The sequence below is a fragment of the Medicago truncatula genome, chromosome 4 (genome assembly GCF_003473485.1).
Source record: "Medicago truncatula cultivar Jemalong A17 chromosome 4, MtrunA17r5.0-ANR, whole genome shotgun sequence".
Taxonomy (NCBI): Eukaryota; Viridiplantae; Streptophyta; class Magnoliopsida; order Fabales; family Fabaceae; genus Medicago; species Medicago truncatula.
Window position 1 is genome coordinate 63020793 of NC_053045.1, and position 16256 is coordinate 63037048.

General features: G+C 30.4%; 2 protein-coding genes across 2 annotated transcripts; both read right to left on the reverse strand.

Annotated features, from left to right (window-relative positions):
* Nucleotides 1-2185: 2185 nt before the first annotated feature.
* Nucleotides 2186-2809, reverse strand: LOC112420983 (uncharacterized). The gene has a single exon (XM_024780846.1). The coding sequence runs from the start codon at nucleotides 2807-2809 to the stop codon at nucleotides 2186-2188; it is 624 nt and encodes a 207-aa protein (XP_024636614.1).
* Nucleotides 2810-4687: 1878 nt separating this feature from the next.
* On the reverse strand, nucleotides 4688-6059 carry LOC11440092 (temperature-induced lipocalin-1). Its single transcript, XM_003610328.4, has 2 exons — nucleotides 5487-6059; nucleotides 4688-5012 (listed from the first exon to the last, which is right to left on the reverse strand). The coding sequence occupies exons 1-2, from the start codon at nucleotides 5946-5948 to the stop codon at nucleotides 4887-4889; spliced, it is 588 nt and encodes a 195-aa protein (XP_003610376.3). The 5' UTR covers nucleotides 5949-6059; the 3' UTR covers nucleotides 4688-4886.
* Nucleotides 6060-16256: the final 10197 nt, after the last annotated feature.

Consider the following 16256-nt stretch of genomic DNA (forward strand, 5'->3'; position numbering starts at 1 on the left):
ATGCCTCTGGAAATGTGCTTTTGTTTGCTGTTTTTGAATATGATTTTATGGATTTCTTGTTTTACAAGCAACAAGTGTTTGTTTTAAAAAATAAAGTGTCAAATTTCTCTATGAATTTGGTGTGATATCTTGCTTGCATGTGTCTCCATTAATTTCATGTCATGGCTTGAAACAAAATTTCTTTCAAAATTGCCATGATGTGACGATTATGGGTTGCAAGCACCTTTAGGTATCATATCAAAAATTTTTAGGTTTATTACCACTTTATTACTTTTTCTTTGCCATTCTTATGCATTTCCTTTTGATTATTTCCTACTATTTTATGCTTTATGATTACTAACCATTTCATCTCATGTGCCATACATTTCATAGTATTCCACCACCCCCTCCACTTTCTTTAGCTTAGCATGTATTTTTGCAAGTTTTAATTCATTTGGTGATATAATTTGTTATCATTGGTTTGTAGCTTGGCAAAGGGGCCATAGAATGTATTTAGGCAATTTTTGTAATATGGACTATGGACACTATGACGCACCGACACTCACACACTCACCTTAGATGTATGCATAGGATTGTATGGTTAGACGAACGCTTAGGTCTAAACACTTAGAAAAATCCAACTTTTTCCAAAACGTGCAGATAACCTCACTTGAAAACCTTTTTTTGAAAATAAAATGGAGTCAAAACTCCTTATTTCCCCTTTTATTTTCTTAAGTAAAACTTTTAATGAATCTTAATCCTCCTTGGACTTTATTTTTGCAAAATGACTAATTCCACCTCACACTTTCCAAATCTTATGCCCGTGAGGCCTCTCATCTCTATTCTTCAAAATCTCTTTTCAAACTTAAAATTAACCAACAAAAACAAAAACTATTTTTTGAGAATGAACTACGATCGGTTTTGATCCCTTAAAAGGGTACGTAGGCAATGAGTCAAAACTCCTCCAAGCCGAAATAAAATCAAATTCTACTTCTTCTCACCCCCATTCTTCACTAATCATACCTTCCCTTTTTTACAAATAAGCAATAAAACTAAAGCGTAGAAATAAACTTAGGAGAGCGGTTCTTATGGAATACCATAATCGCTCCGGGTGCCTAACACCTTCCCGTAGCGAAAACGACCCCCGGATTCGGAAACTCAAGGGTTTTTCTCCTTTTACCCTTCCCAAGAAAAAAGAGAGATATCAACGGTCAAAAGGTTCAAGTCCCATTAATGGCTTGGCACCCAAAAACCATGATAACAAAGTTGTATGTAGATATACACAAGTAGGTCCATTGTATATGCATAAACAGCGGAGAGGACTCATGTCCTGGAGCACTAGTTGCTCAACAGCGGTGAGGTCTTCGGTCCTGATGAATGCTTTAACCATTCAAAAGCGGTGAGGGCTTCGGTCCTGTCTGGTACCACATGCATATTTGCATTTATTGAGGAGTCTAAGGTATTGTCTTAGCAGTGTTGTCATGTCATTTGCATGAGTCTTAGTTGTTGGTTGTAGTCGACACATTGATGATGATGATGTTGCTGAATGAATACATATATTTATTATATATATTGTGACGGATGGATTTTGATGATGTTTGTTGTTGCTTGTGAATTATATACTTATATTTGCAAGATGATGTATTTGATGTTTAGGGTGTTAGATTCAATTGAAGATTTTATTATCTATATTTTATTGTTGTGAATCTCACCCCTTCTGCTTGAAAATGTTGCCCTTCCTATGGGTAACTTGCAGGTGATCCTGAGTAGTTGGTGGTGGCTCAATGTCGTGTCTAGGGCTCTGATACGTGGGATGAGAAATACTCTTATTATTGTTTTCTTTCCTATGTATCTTATTTTGGAACTTGTTGTTATGGCCCTATGATGGTTGAATTTGTTGTTAGGCTTTATGCCAAGATGTTGTTTGGAGAATTTAACCTTTGTTGTTGTTATTTGAAATGCAAACTTTCCGCTGCATGATTTTGAAGTTATGAAAGATGTTGAATTAAATAGTTTTATTTTCTATTTAAGAAATTTTTGAAATGAAGTGTAGCATACCCGTTGTGGAATTACTCTGATGAATATTTGTTATTTAATTGTTTTTGGGTAATGGGGTGTTACACGCCATATGACTAAAATGAATAAAATGTTGTCTGATGTCAGACGGCATAACTGAAGAAATGTTTAACCAACGCCAAATATGAGACTAAAGAGAGCCAAATATGACACAATATAAGAAAAGATGTTTAGCCGTTTCCACCTCTCCACAACCTGAAATGCAAGCCGTGTCAATAGGAAGAATAACACGTCGTCGCTCCAAATTGTCTTTTGTTGGGATTCTGTTGCGAAGAAGACGCCACACAAACAAAGACACCTTTAAGGGAATATGTTTTTGCCAGACATCGTCAACCAGAGTCATATCCAAAGCATCTCCAGAGGTAGTGAGAAAGCGATATGCTCCCCGCACAGTATAACTCTGAATAGGATCTAAGATCCAACGCCAAGCATCGTGCACATTTTCCTGCAAAACAATGTTATGTAGTAAAACAGAACACTCCCTCACACTCTCCTCCTCCCAAGCCAACAATCGACGACGCCACAAACTCTCCCAACCCCTATCTGGCCCAATAACCCTCCTCGCATCCGCCACCGAACATTCTTTATCCTCAACTAACTCATATAGGCGGGGAAATTTTATTTTCAAAGGAATTTCTCCCACCCAAATGTCATGCCAGAATAAAATGTCCCTCCCATCACCCATAATCCGACGAGTGTTATCTTCAAACCATCTCGCTACACCCTCCCCAAGGCCCTCACGCACCCCACACATCGCCTTCCACCAAGTCGAAGCATGGCTGCCATCGTCCTTCAACCTCCCCCCTCCTCACCGTAACGAGCTTTCAAGATAGACAAATAAGCTATTTACATTAAACTCTCGTCTATTATATTTGACTATTGATAATTTGCATCGCTAAAAATATTTTCTCTATAGTTGTTGTAGAGTCCGAAATGTCAAAATAAAACAAATAAATTTATTTATCAAATAATAATTCTTTAACCTTTTAATTTATGCTAATTTTTTGCAAACTAATTTGTTTGAAGTAGCTAAAAATATATTATTGGGGTAGATTAATATATACTTAGTAATTCAATTGAAATAAAAAATTTGGGGTAGCTTTTGCTACCCCATCCTATCAAAAGGATATGATTTGACTTTATGGTTATGTTTACGGTCTTCCTCCTATTTGAAGCTTGGATGATCTTGATAGGAGGTTAGATAACTATTTGGTGTTGTTTTCGTTTTGTTTTTAATGGAAAAGATCATTTTGTTTTGTTATCGTTTGACTAAAATATTTTTTGTATGCATTATTATTAAAGTTAATAGTGTTTTTATCCTCTGTAATATGAGTTATTTTTGGGTTTATCTCTTATAATTTTTTTTTCTTTAGAATACTCTCTAATAGACCATTTTCAAAAAAAAAAAAAAATCTAAGAACAATTTGTTTTTGAATGACCTATTAAAGGGTATTTTGAAACAATTTTATTTTACAAGGCAACCCGAAAATGATCTATATTATAGGGGTAAAACAGTAACCCATATTTTTATCTTTTATATATATATTTATCTTTTATATATATATATATAGGGAGTGACTCTAATGAGAACACTTGATTATTATGAAAAATTAACGAGAACAATTAATCACAAACGTGAGATTCTATTTAATGAAAATCAACAACCTTGTTATTATCTCCTACCCTAGTCGGCTGCCACCGATACCAATCCTTGTTACCGAAATTAAGATTTATGCAGAAATAAAAAACAATGAAATTAAGATTTCTTTTTCTTATTGACCATAGCCAATAATAAAGAAGAGAAGTTTTCTTACTTTTGTTATTGACTGCAACAAATTACGATGCTCTTAATTAAGATTATTCAAATTTGGATTAGTTTTTGTGTTCTAATAATAACTTGATCAATACGAAACAAAGAAAACAATTTAGTCATATGAATTTAGTGTTGTATGGATTTTTCAAACAAAGAAGACTATTAAGGGCATGGACAACTAGAATTCTAAATCACCGCAAAAACAATGGAGATTAATCATTTTAGAAAACAATATGATTTTCCTTTTTCTTTTCTATTTTAAAAACATATTCTGAAGTATTTATAGGTCAAGTTTCACCATAACTCAGACTCAACACAAACACCATAAGAAAAACGTAAGTTTTCCATAGGCAATACCCTTCGAAAATGACTGAAATCCTTGATATGCACATTTGAATGAGATTGATTAAAATTCAAAACAAGTTTTGATGGATATTGTCATATTGATGCTTAAATATAGCGTTGTATCATTCTAAGTAACAACATTTTTTTTTTTTTATCGCAACCTGTTTTCAATAATTCTAAATATCATTATATTGTTAATGAAATATCATTAGTGTTACACATATTTTTTTGAAAGAAAATATAGATCTGAAGTTAGATTTAACTATAAAGAAATGATATTTGTACAACCATTTTTGTACAACCTTCTCTCTCATATTCACATTATTTTCTTATTCTCTCTTCCTTTTTCTGTTGTCCCAAAAGAATTGTTCAAATATCACTACTCTTAACTATACTGCGTTTGATGGACTACGGGGAAGAGATGAATATAGAGAGAGAGAGTCAGTTTTTGGGGAAAATTCAATGAACCCATTATTTTTCTTTTTGAATATGCAAGGAATCCATTTGTGAATTATTGAGGTGTGGCTGTTGATTTTATTTTAACAAAGGAAAATGATTACCCGGTGCATCATAATAGGTAAAGATGTAGTTCCATAACAATGTTCATGTCATGACATGGACCACACCTAGTTATTCGTTAATAGGCCTTTGGTGTTTTGAGGACCTTATTATCTTACTGAGGTGGAGGATTACTCTGCGGAGTCTTGTGCAATTTGGTCACATCATACCCGTCATCCTTAGCTTTCTGAACAAGTTTGTTGTAGGATTCATCATCCAAATAGGTTTGCCTGGATAATATCTAGGAACCAAAATAATCAAAGTTATGGTACGAAGGAACATTAGTATACACTCATGACATGATAATTGAAATAGAGAAGAACACACACATATAAAATAGAGGGAAGATCAATTGTGGTGCTTGAGGAAAAAAATGAAAAACCCAATTTAGTCCTTGGAAAAAAATTCCATGATCATGTGAAAAATACATCGTACAACAAGGTCTTTTACACACATGTTCTTCTCACATCTCCAATTTGATTCAACCAGGTGATAAATTGTCTCATTTACTTCTTTCATGAACTAAAAGTTATTTTAATTGAGGATTCATAATTTTTAAAACGACCACAATAAATCTACCCCTATAACAGGAATATCAAACACAACGACATAAATTGGTGTCATGTCAGGTATTTTGTAAGTGTCGGAGTTACATAGATCTTTCCACGACCATACAATATAACATGAAAAGTCAAAGGTAGATAGAGGTGCTTACCCAAAGAAATAATTCGGTAGGCCCACCAATGAGAGCAAATTGATAATCTTGATCAAGGTACAAAATCCAGTAATCCCCAACAGCAGGAATAAATGGCAAGAATGGAGGAACAAGAAATCTGACCTTGAGTTTGGCTTCATCACTATTAGGGTCAGCCTTATAAGCAATGCCATGTATAGACTCTCTTTTACCATTATTCCAAGTCTCATTTAGAACATCCACAGTGCCATTACTGTTGAGAATGTATGTGGCTCTAGTGTTCTCTCCATTTGTGGGCTGAAAAAATGAAGGGAAAGAAGCTATTTCGTACCATCGACCCATGTACCTCTCCAAGTCTACACCTTTCACAACCTCTGGCTCTCCCATTGCATGCTGTAGTACAGGCAGAAAGAGATATATACATGGTAAAACATAACAAAACAGAACAGAATAGAGGTAATGAGCCATGATGATCAATTGCATAATAGTCTATGCTGGTTAATTTTGTGTTTTTATATATGGTCGTGAGTACAAGAGTTTATATACCGGTTTTGAATCTTAATTCATTATTAGGATAATAATATCAGGATATGTATTCTTGTCAATATAATTTCATTGTGAATATAAGTTTCCTTTCTAATTGATTGTGATTTGTGAACCTTATACATGAACCACCTTAGATAGCGTACACACTTTGATACCCACACGCAGTTGTGACAAGTGACAAAAATATTGAAAGAAGAGATGAGAGAGGATGATGATGTGATGTGAAATTATTAAAATACCTTTGTCACATGGAAACGTAAAAAAGATGTCTACCTATCTTTTTCCTTTCTAAATATATATGTTTTATTTCTAATATAGGTAATTAATGAGCCATGGTTTTTAATATATGTTTATTTTATCACTTTTTTTTACCAATTTTATCACTTTTAAAATCCGATTCCTTTATGTGCCATAATAATTTTTTTAAGGCAGTCAAAAAAAAATTCTCACCCTATGACCCTCATTATTTTATCATAAATACACCCCCTTTCTTTGAACCTTTTGATTTCTAGAAAAAAAAGATTTGATATGTATCCACCCATAAATCGAATTCATATTCTTCAAAACTATTCGTGTTTTAATAAAATTTATTAATCATTTAAGTTCAATCATTTGATTACATCTCATTCCTCTTATTTTGCTCCAACTATAGGAAATTTCACCAACCTAATTACTTTCTTATTTTTATTTTCCATAAGTTTCCTTCCATCCTTTGCATGCTGCTTGTTACGCAATTGTTTGATTCATTTAGGTTATAGAGCATTGTTGGTTGCAAATTAGATGCTACCTTTGAAGCTCCAAAAGATCACGGACTAAAATCTTGGTAAAAAGAAACAAGTCATAACAAAATCATACACAAAATAAATTATTTAAAAAAATCAATATAATATCGAAATCCTCTTCTCAAATCAAAACAAATTAAATCAAATCCACTCATTAAATCAATTAATTATATCAATTCTTTTTTTTATAAAAATAACCCATTAAAATAAATAGAAATTATTCAAATCTTTCTCAAAAATAAATAAATCATCAAATCATTCAACCAACACGAGTAAACTGCATTTGTTTCCATTCAGCCACATGCAAAGCTTAATTTATGGTTTTTTTGTTTAATTACAATCTTGGTCCCTCTATTTTTACTCACTCACCAAATTGGTTCTTCCATTTTAAAATCACTCAACTTTAGTCCACATCTCATTTTGTTGAACTAGAAAATGATGATATAACATACGACATGATGATGTAGAATGATCCACAACCATAAATCTCTCGAAAAAAATTCAATTTAAATTTGACATATCATCTTTTTTAAGTTCAAAAATATAAAAGATGGACTAAAACTGTGTGATTTTAAAATGGAAATTTCTACGGTACACTCAAAAAAATTGAGTGTACCAGTACACCCATATATTAAATGAATAGTTTAATGAATATTTTTTTCTTAGAAAAAATATATTTTCTATTAGTTACAATTATAATAATTATATTTTATTTTTCAAAAGTGTCGGCAAATCAAAATTCAAATTTTTTTAATTTTTAATACTCATATTATTGAATATTGATTATTTTTTTGGATAAAATGTTAAAAAAATTAGTATGATTCTTATAAATGATGAAATGATATTTTTTAAAATATAAAAGTCGATAGACATCTCTTTATTACATAAAAATGATTGTTAACTTATTGAATTATGAAATAGGTGTACCGGTACACCTTAATTTAAGGGTGTACCGTAGAAACTCCCTTTTAAAATAGGGGGATCAATTTCAAAAGTAAGTGAAATTAGGGGGATCCAAACTACGTTTTTATAAAACATTCTCTCTCTATCTCTCTAACAAACCAGCCCTAATTTTTCTCTCTAGGTTTTGTCTTCCAGTTTTTCATTGATGGGTGGTTTTTGGTCAATTTTTTTAGATCATTAACTTTCGTAGTTATTATAAAGAATATATTGTTTTAAACTCTTTAGATTTTTAGATCATTAACTTTCGTAGTTATTATAAAGAATAATATATTGTTTTAAACTCCTTAGATAATTAGAAATTGAATATTGTTTTAAACTCTTTAGATAATTAGAAATTGAATAATAGGAAAGTTTGTTCTGATTGAAATTAAGATTATGTTTGCTTATCCTTTTGAAAAACAATTAAGTTAATGTGTTTTACCGAGTGTGTTTGTTTTAATTTGTTTTTTAGAGAGAAAAATAGTTGGAGGTTAAAGCAAAAGACACAAAAGGATATAATTTTGATGACGTGTCAAAATATTAAGAAGGGGTAAGATTGTATTTTTGGTAGACATTAAGTTTCAAAATGAAAGAATAGATTTTTTAAAAGTTATTTTATATCTCATCTAAATAGGATTTTAGTTACAAAAGACACAAAAGGGTAAATATATGTTGAGGTGTCAAAAGATTAAGATGGGGCAAAATTGTATTTTTGTAGATCATTAACTTTCGTAGTTATTATAGAGAAAATATTGTTTTAAACTTTGTAGATAATTAGAAATTGAATTATAGGAAAGTTTGTTCTGATTGAGATTAAGATTATGTTTGTTTATTCTTTTGAAAAAAGATTAAGTTAACCTGTTTTATTGAGTGTGTTTGTTTTAATTTGTTTTTTATAGAGAAAAAATAGGTGGAGGTTAAAGCAAGAGACACAAAAGGATATAATTTTAATGACGTGTCAAAATATTAAGAAGGGTTAAGATTGTATTTTTGGTAGACAACATTAAGTTTCATAATAAGAGAATAGATGTTTTAAAAATTATTTTCTCTCTCATCTAAATAGGATTTTTGTAACAAAAGACACAAAAGGGTAAACATACGCTAAGGTGTCAAAATATTAAGATGGAGAAAAATTGTATTTTTGTAGATCATTAACTTTCGTAGTCATTATAGAGATTATAAAGAATATATTGTTTTAACCTCTATAGATAATTATAAGTTGAATTATAGGAAAATTTGTTCTGATTGAGATTAAGGGGGGTGTATTGGATTAGGATTTTAAAAGACTTTTTATTAAAAGACTTTATACACTCATGATTTTAAAGGATTTATCACACTGACTTTTAAGGATTTCAAAGGATTTTATGTGATTTTAAAATTTCAAAGGATTCAATGAATTTTAAGGGAAAAAGAGCAAACTTACAAGCGTGAATGATAAAAATAATGAACAAATAAATTCTAGCGTTTGAATAAAGAAAAATAAAACCAATAAAAAAAAATTACTATTGATTTTCAAATTTTAAGAATTTTATGGATTTTATAAGATTTTAAGGGACTAAAAAACACTCTAACACATTATTCTCAATACACATTTTTTATTTATTAAAAATGTTATTCCCACAAAATTCAATTGTACAAATTTAAAATTATGCCAGCACTTATAAATCTTTCAAAAAAATATATTGTGTCAGCCATTATAAATCGGTCGAGTTAGACGAGTTTACCGAGTGTTAACTCAATCAAACTCGTTAAACCTTCTAATTTTACGAGAAACCGATTTTACCTCAGAGTTAACACAATTTTTGTACATAAAAAGGTAAACTCGGTAATCTCGGAGAGTTAACACTCGATTTGTGGAACATTGATTACGACATACTCTCTATCATAATATTCTCAATACAATTTTTTATTTTTTTATGAGATAGAGAGAGGGAGAGAGGGGGGATGAGAGATGAGAGAGAGAGAGAGAGAATGGAGAGATAGAGAAACAAAGAGAGAAAAGGAAGGGGGGGAGAGAGAGAGAGAGAGAGAGAGAGAGAGAGAGAGTAACTTTTAAAAGAAAAACAATCTCAAGAAATCTCATCTTTTCATGAAAGATTTTTTCTTGTTAAAATTACACTACAAAATCCCACAAAATCCATCAAAATCCAATTTATTAAACAATCCTTTGAAATTTGAATAATTTTGAATACCACAAGACTTTTTTTAAGTGATGAAAAGTCTTGATTGAATACTTCAAGACTTTTTTAAAATGAAAAAGAGTCTTGATTGAATACCACAAGACTTTTTTTAAGTTGCAAAAAGTCTTGATTGAATACCACAAGACTTTTTCGTAATTAAAAAGTCTTTTAAAATTCCATAAAATCCTAATCCAATACATCCCCCTAAGATTATATTTGTTTATTCTTTTGAAAAAAGATTAAGTTAGTTAGTTTTATTGATTGAATTTGTTTTAATTTGTTTTTAAGAGAGAGAAAATAGGTGGAGGTTAAAGCAAAAGACACAAAATGATATAATTTTGATGACGTGTCAAAATATTAAAAAGGGATAAGATTGTATTTTTTGTAGGCATTACGATTTCATAATTAAATAATAGATTTTTTTCAAAGTTATTTTCTCTCTCATCTAAATAGGATTTTTGTTACAAAAGACACAAAATGTTAAATATATGCTAAGGTGTAAAAAGATTAAGATGCGGCAAAGTTGTATTTTTATAGATTGTTCACTTTCGTAGTTTTTTTTTTTTTTTTTGTCAAGTAGTCTAGTGGCTAGAATTCACTTTTTTCAAGGTGAATAAGTGTGATGTCCGGGGTTCGAACCCCAGCCCCTGCATATAATTATGCATGTCCCTGCCAACTGAGCTATGCTCACGGGGACACTTTCGTAGTTATTATAGAGAATAGATAGATTGTTTTAAACTCCTTAGATAATTAGAAGTTAATTATAAAAAAAATTGTTCTGATTGAATTAAGATTATCTTTGTTTATTCTTTTGAAAAAAGATAAAGTTAGTGTGTTTTATCGTGTGAGTTTGTTTTAATTTGATCTTAAGAGAGAAAAAAATATGGGGAGATTGAAGCAAAAGATACAAAAGGATATAATTTTGATAACGCGTCAAAATACTAAGAAGGGGTAAGATTGTATTTTTGGTAGACATTAAGTTTCATATTTGAGGATAGATTTTTTGAAAGTTATTTTCTCTCTCATCTAAATAGGATTTTTGTTACAAAAGACACAAAATGGTAAGTATATGCTAAGGTGTCAAAAGATTAAGATGAGGCAAAATTTTATTTCTAAAGATCATTAACTTTCGTAGTTATTATAGAGAATAGATTATTTTAAACTCTATAGATAATTAGAAGTTGAATTATAGGAAAATTTATTCTTATTGGGATTAAAATTATGTTTGCTTATTCTTTTGAAAAAAGATTAAGTTAGCGTGTTTTTTCGAGTCAGTTTGTTTTAATTTGTTCTTAATATATAAAAAAATAGGGGAAGGTTGAAGCAAAAGACACAAAATGATGTAATTTTGATGACGTGTCAAACTATTAAGAAGGAGTAAGATTGTATTTTTTTTTAGACATTAAGTTTCATAATTAGAGAATAGATTTTTTGAAAGTTATTTTCGCTCTCATCTAAATAGGATTTTTGTTACAAAAGACACAAAAGGATAAATATAAGCTGAGGTGTCAAAAGATTATGCCCGGGTAAATTTGTATTTTTGTAGGTCATTAACTTCCGTAATTATTATAGAGAATATATTGTTTTAAACTCTAAATATAAATAGAAGTTGAATTATCTGAAAATTTGTTCTTATTGTGATTGAGATTAAGATTATGTTTGTTTATTCTTTTGAAAAAAAATATTAAGTTAGCGTGTCTTATCAAGTGAGTTTGTTTTAGGCTTAATAGCAGTTTTAACCACCTAACTTTCTCAAAGCTGCGATTTTGACCTCATAAGAAAAAAAACGACAAAACTGCCCCTTAAGTTTTGCATCTTGGTAGTTTTGGTCCCCAAAGCCAATTTTGACTCGGTCTACGCTGACGTGGCACCCTAAGTGAGGTGCCACTTGTTATTTATTTATTTTTACCAAAAATTGGCCTTGGGGGGCCAAAACTTCTAAAGTTACAAAACTTAGGGAGCGGTTTTGTAGTTTTTTTTCTTAGGGGGCGAAAACTGATATTAGGCCTTTGTTTTAATTTGATTTTAAGAGAGAAAAATAGGGGGAGGCTGAAGAAAAAAACACAAAAGGATATAATTTTGATGATGTGTCAAAATATTAAGAAAGGGTAAAATTGTATTTTTGTTAGACATTAAGTTTCATAATTAGAGAATGGATTTGTTGAAAGTTATTTTCTCTCTTATTTAAATAGAATTTTTGTTGCAAAAGACACAAAAGGGTAAATATATGCCGAGGTGTCAAAAGATTAAGATGAAGCAAAATTGTATTTTTGTAGATCATTAATTTTCGTAGTTATTATTATAGAGAACTAGCGAAAAGACGGGCATTCACGTGCCCGTCTTTCCACTCTTTTTGTTGCGTTAACTTTTAAAAATTATTAACGGTGTTTTTTTTTTTGATGTTTTGATTTTGATTAAAACTAAAAATATAAATTTTTGTAACTTTCAAGTAATAACAAACCTCTTGTAAAAAAAAAAAAGTAATAACAAACTAAATTAATCCTGATTATTTATTTCAATGACACCAACAATATTTATACTATATATAAAGAAAAAAACTAATTTCAGCTCTTTTGGATTTGATTTTTCCTCTTTCCAAAAATACCATCAATTTTTCATACAAATAACACATGTAATAAATAGATAAGAATAAATTTAAATATTAAAACAAAAGTGTAACAAACGCAAATATACCTTTGAACAACAAATTTTTCTATAATATATACTATATATATATAAAGAAAATAACCCCCTTAAGCTCTTTCGGGCTGACTTTTCTCTTTCCAAAAATGCCCTCAATTTTCAATATAAATAACACAAGTAACAAATAGATAAAAAAAAATTCATATATTAAAATAAAAGTGTAACAAACTCGATATGATTATATGTATGTCCAATTTTTTTTTCCTTTATCCTTTAAAAAGTTAACAAACTAGATGATTATATCAATACTTACTTTTTTCCTTTAAAAAAAATACATACTTATTTTTTCATTATTTCAATTATAGCCTTAATTTTTTTTCTATAATAATTTTTTTTTTTTTTAGAGAAATAAAGACTGTTGTTGGTGTCATTAAAAACACAGTAGTCAAAAGCAGCCGATAGCGGCGCTATAGTGTAGCAGCGATGAACCGCTACGCTAATCGTCGTAGCAGTCCAGAATGAGACAGCGGCCGCTTCAACCGCTATTTGATTTTAGTTGAAAATTTTCAAATTGACACTATTTTTAAAACATTTTGCATGGTTTCCAAATTTCTAAATTGATTTTAGGATATTTTGAGGATTTTTAAAACCAAATTGACTCTGTTGTATGGTTTCTCTATTTTTTTTTTGTCCTCTATTTTCTTTTGTTTTATGGTTTCTCTTGTTTTATGATTTTTTTTATTTGTTTCTCTATCTTTTGTTTTTTGGTGTTTTGATTTATGAATGTCTCATGAGATTTGAGTGTTATATTTAACTTTTTATTAAATATAATTTTTTTTAGAAATATAAAAGTTTGTTTATACTTTATACTATTATTCATGTAATTTGTTCAAAAAATAATCAAATATCTGTGACCGCTATTTGTCATACCGCTATACGCTAACCCGCTATCCCACTTTTGAGGTTGGCCTCTACGCACCGCTACCCGAGATTGACTACTATGTTAAATTTGATTAAGACTTTTGATATTATGTTAAAAACTTGAAACCTTTCATAAGATTTGGGTGTTTTGTATGATATATAAATGATTCATGAGTAAAAGCTTTCAAAAGATTTGGGTGTTTTGTATGATTTATGAATGTTCCATGAGATTTGAATGTTATATTTAATTTTATATTAGATATATGTTTGTTTATAATTTATAGTATTATTTACGTAATTTGTCAAAAAAGTTATCAAATAGCATTTTTGGGGTCGGCCATTACGCGCCGCCATCCGCAATTGACTATTGTGATTAAAAAATAAGAATTTAGACTATACTTTTTGTTATATTGTTATGTCATTGGAATAGATATTCGTGTTTAGTTTAGTTTTTTTGGTGGTGGCCGGGGTTTGAACCCCGGACCTTGCATATTTTATGCATTGTTTATACCAACCGAGCTAAGCTCACGAGGACCGTGTTTTGTTTTAATTTTAATCAAAATCAAAATTTCATAAACAAAAATATCGTTAATAATTTTCAAACGTTAGCGCAATAAAACTGGTTCATGAGCCATGATGATCAATTGCAAGATAGTTTATGCTGGTTAATTTTTTGTGTTTTTACATATGGTCATGATACAACTGGTTTTGAATCATAATTCATTGTTAGCATAATAATATCAGAATATGCATTTGTCAATATAATTGATTGTGAATATAAGTTTCCTTTCTAATTGTTTGTGATTGTTTTTTTTTTATGTATTCTAGTTGTTTGTGAATATATGTTTCCTTTCTAATTGAGGTAAAAAAATAAATAAAAAATCTTCTAATAGATGTAATTTTTTTTTCGAATTAAAATTTTCTAATAGAAAACAACACACCAGAAAAAACGATGTTGCAATAGCTATTGAGAGCGACGAAGACATCGATAGAGAGAATGCACATGAACAATGATCACCAGTGATGAAGGAAGATGATAAGAGATGACAGCGACAAGTGAGGGTGAAGATGAACAACTATGGAGAGAAGACAAAAGGTTGTTTATTAGAATCACATGATTTTTGGCGGTTTTGAGAGGAAACGCAAAGGTCGCATGACCAAATGATGCACTTTGATTTCTAACATAGAGTTAACTGAACGTAACAGAGGGGACGTATACGATGATTTTGAAAATATAGGGGAGGTTTGTTGTATTTATCCATAACTTGGGGGAGGTTGTTATAGTTTACCCTTTTAAAATCTTTCAACTTTAATCCCTATCTCATTTCATTGGACTGAAAAATGGTGATATGACATACAACATGATGATGTTGAATGATCCACAACCATAAAACTGTTGATGATTTCCAAAAGGCTTAATGATGTGTTTCGTCCTTGCAATTAGGCGTCATTTAAAAATTAGTCCCTGTAATCGCTAATCCTGACAATTTACCCTTGCATTGTTTAATCATTTAAAATTTCGTCCTTTGACCAACTTAATCACTGCCACGTCATCAAATTAGCAAAATGGCATGGGAACAGACAAAAATACCCTCATCATCCATTCGTGAAATGACATTTTTACCCCTGTCTTCATCTTCTTCTTATAATAAAGACGAGGGTATTTTTGTCCATTCACATGCCATTTTGCTAATTTGATGACTTGGTAGTGATTAAGTTGGTCAAAGGACGAAATTTTAAATGATTAAACAATGCAAGGGTAAATTGCCAGGATTAACGATTACATGGACTAATTTTTAAATGACGCCTAATTGCAAGGACGAAACACATCATTAAGCCTTTCCAAAATAATAGAATCACTTTACAACCAAAAATTGTAACTCTTCATTGGAATCATTCATATACATTGGAACCTTTGGCAAAAGGGTGCTTAATGAAACATAACATTGATTCAAGTGTATATGATCATAACCTTTGGCAAATGGATGCTTAATGAACCATAACATTGATTCAAGTCAAAGGGGGTGTTTTCTCTCATGTGAAGGGTCATATAATGCACTATAAATGCTTGATATTTGGGCATTAATTTGGACACAACCAAAAATGGAATTTTGTCACATTAACAACATGATTCTCCCTCATTCTCTTGCTCTAAATCATCCATCAATTCTCTAATGCACGAGTGAATTGCTGGAACCATAAATCCGTAAAATACTGTTAGGAGATACGTTTGGTGTAGTTGTGTAATACACATCAAGGAACTCATATTATCATGAAGGGGTTTCGCTGGTAATTCCTATTGCATCCAATATACAATTATTGGTGGGACGAATTGAACATAAAGGTTAGTGTGGCAACCCCATGCGCTTTGAGTTTTAAATGTAGACTCCCAAATCAAGTAAAATAACAATCTTTAGGTTCGATTTATGATTTACTTGTCATTAAATGGCTGCAACTTAAATGAGATGGTACTTAAGTGAAAGGTACACATTTAATTTAAATGAATATGAGATACATGTTTGAACATAGATGGTGTTTTTTTTTTTTTTTTTTTATCGTCAGGGTTTGAACCCAAGACCTTGCATATATTATGCATTGTTCAAACCAACCGAGCTAAGCTCACGAGGACGAATATAGATAGTGTTTCATAGGTAGATTTTCGTTCTGGTTGATGCATGAAAATTGTTTGTTTAGATTTTAAAAATACGGCGGTTATGTCTTGAAAACAATTACCATGTAAAATAAAAAATTCCAATTACAATAAAAAGATATTCATG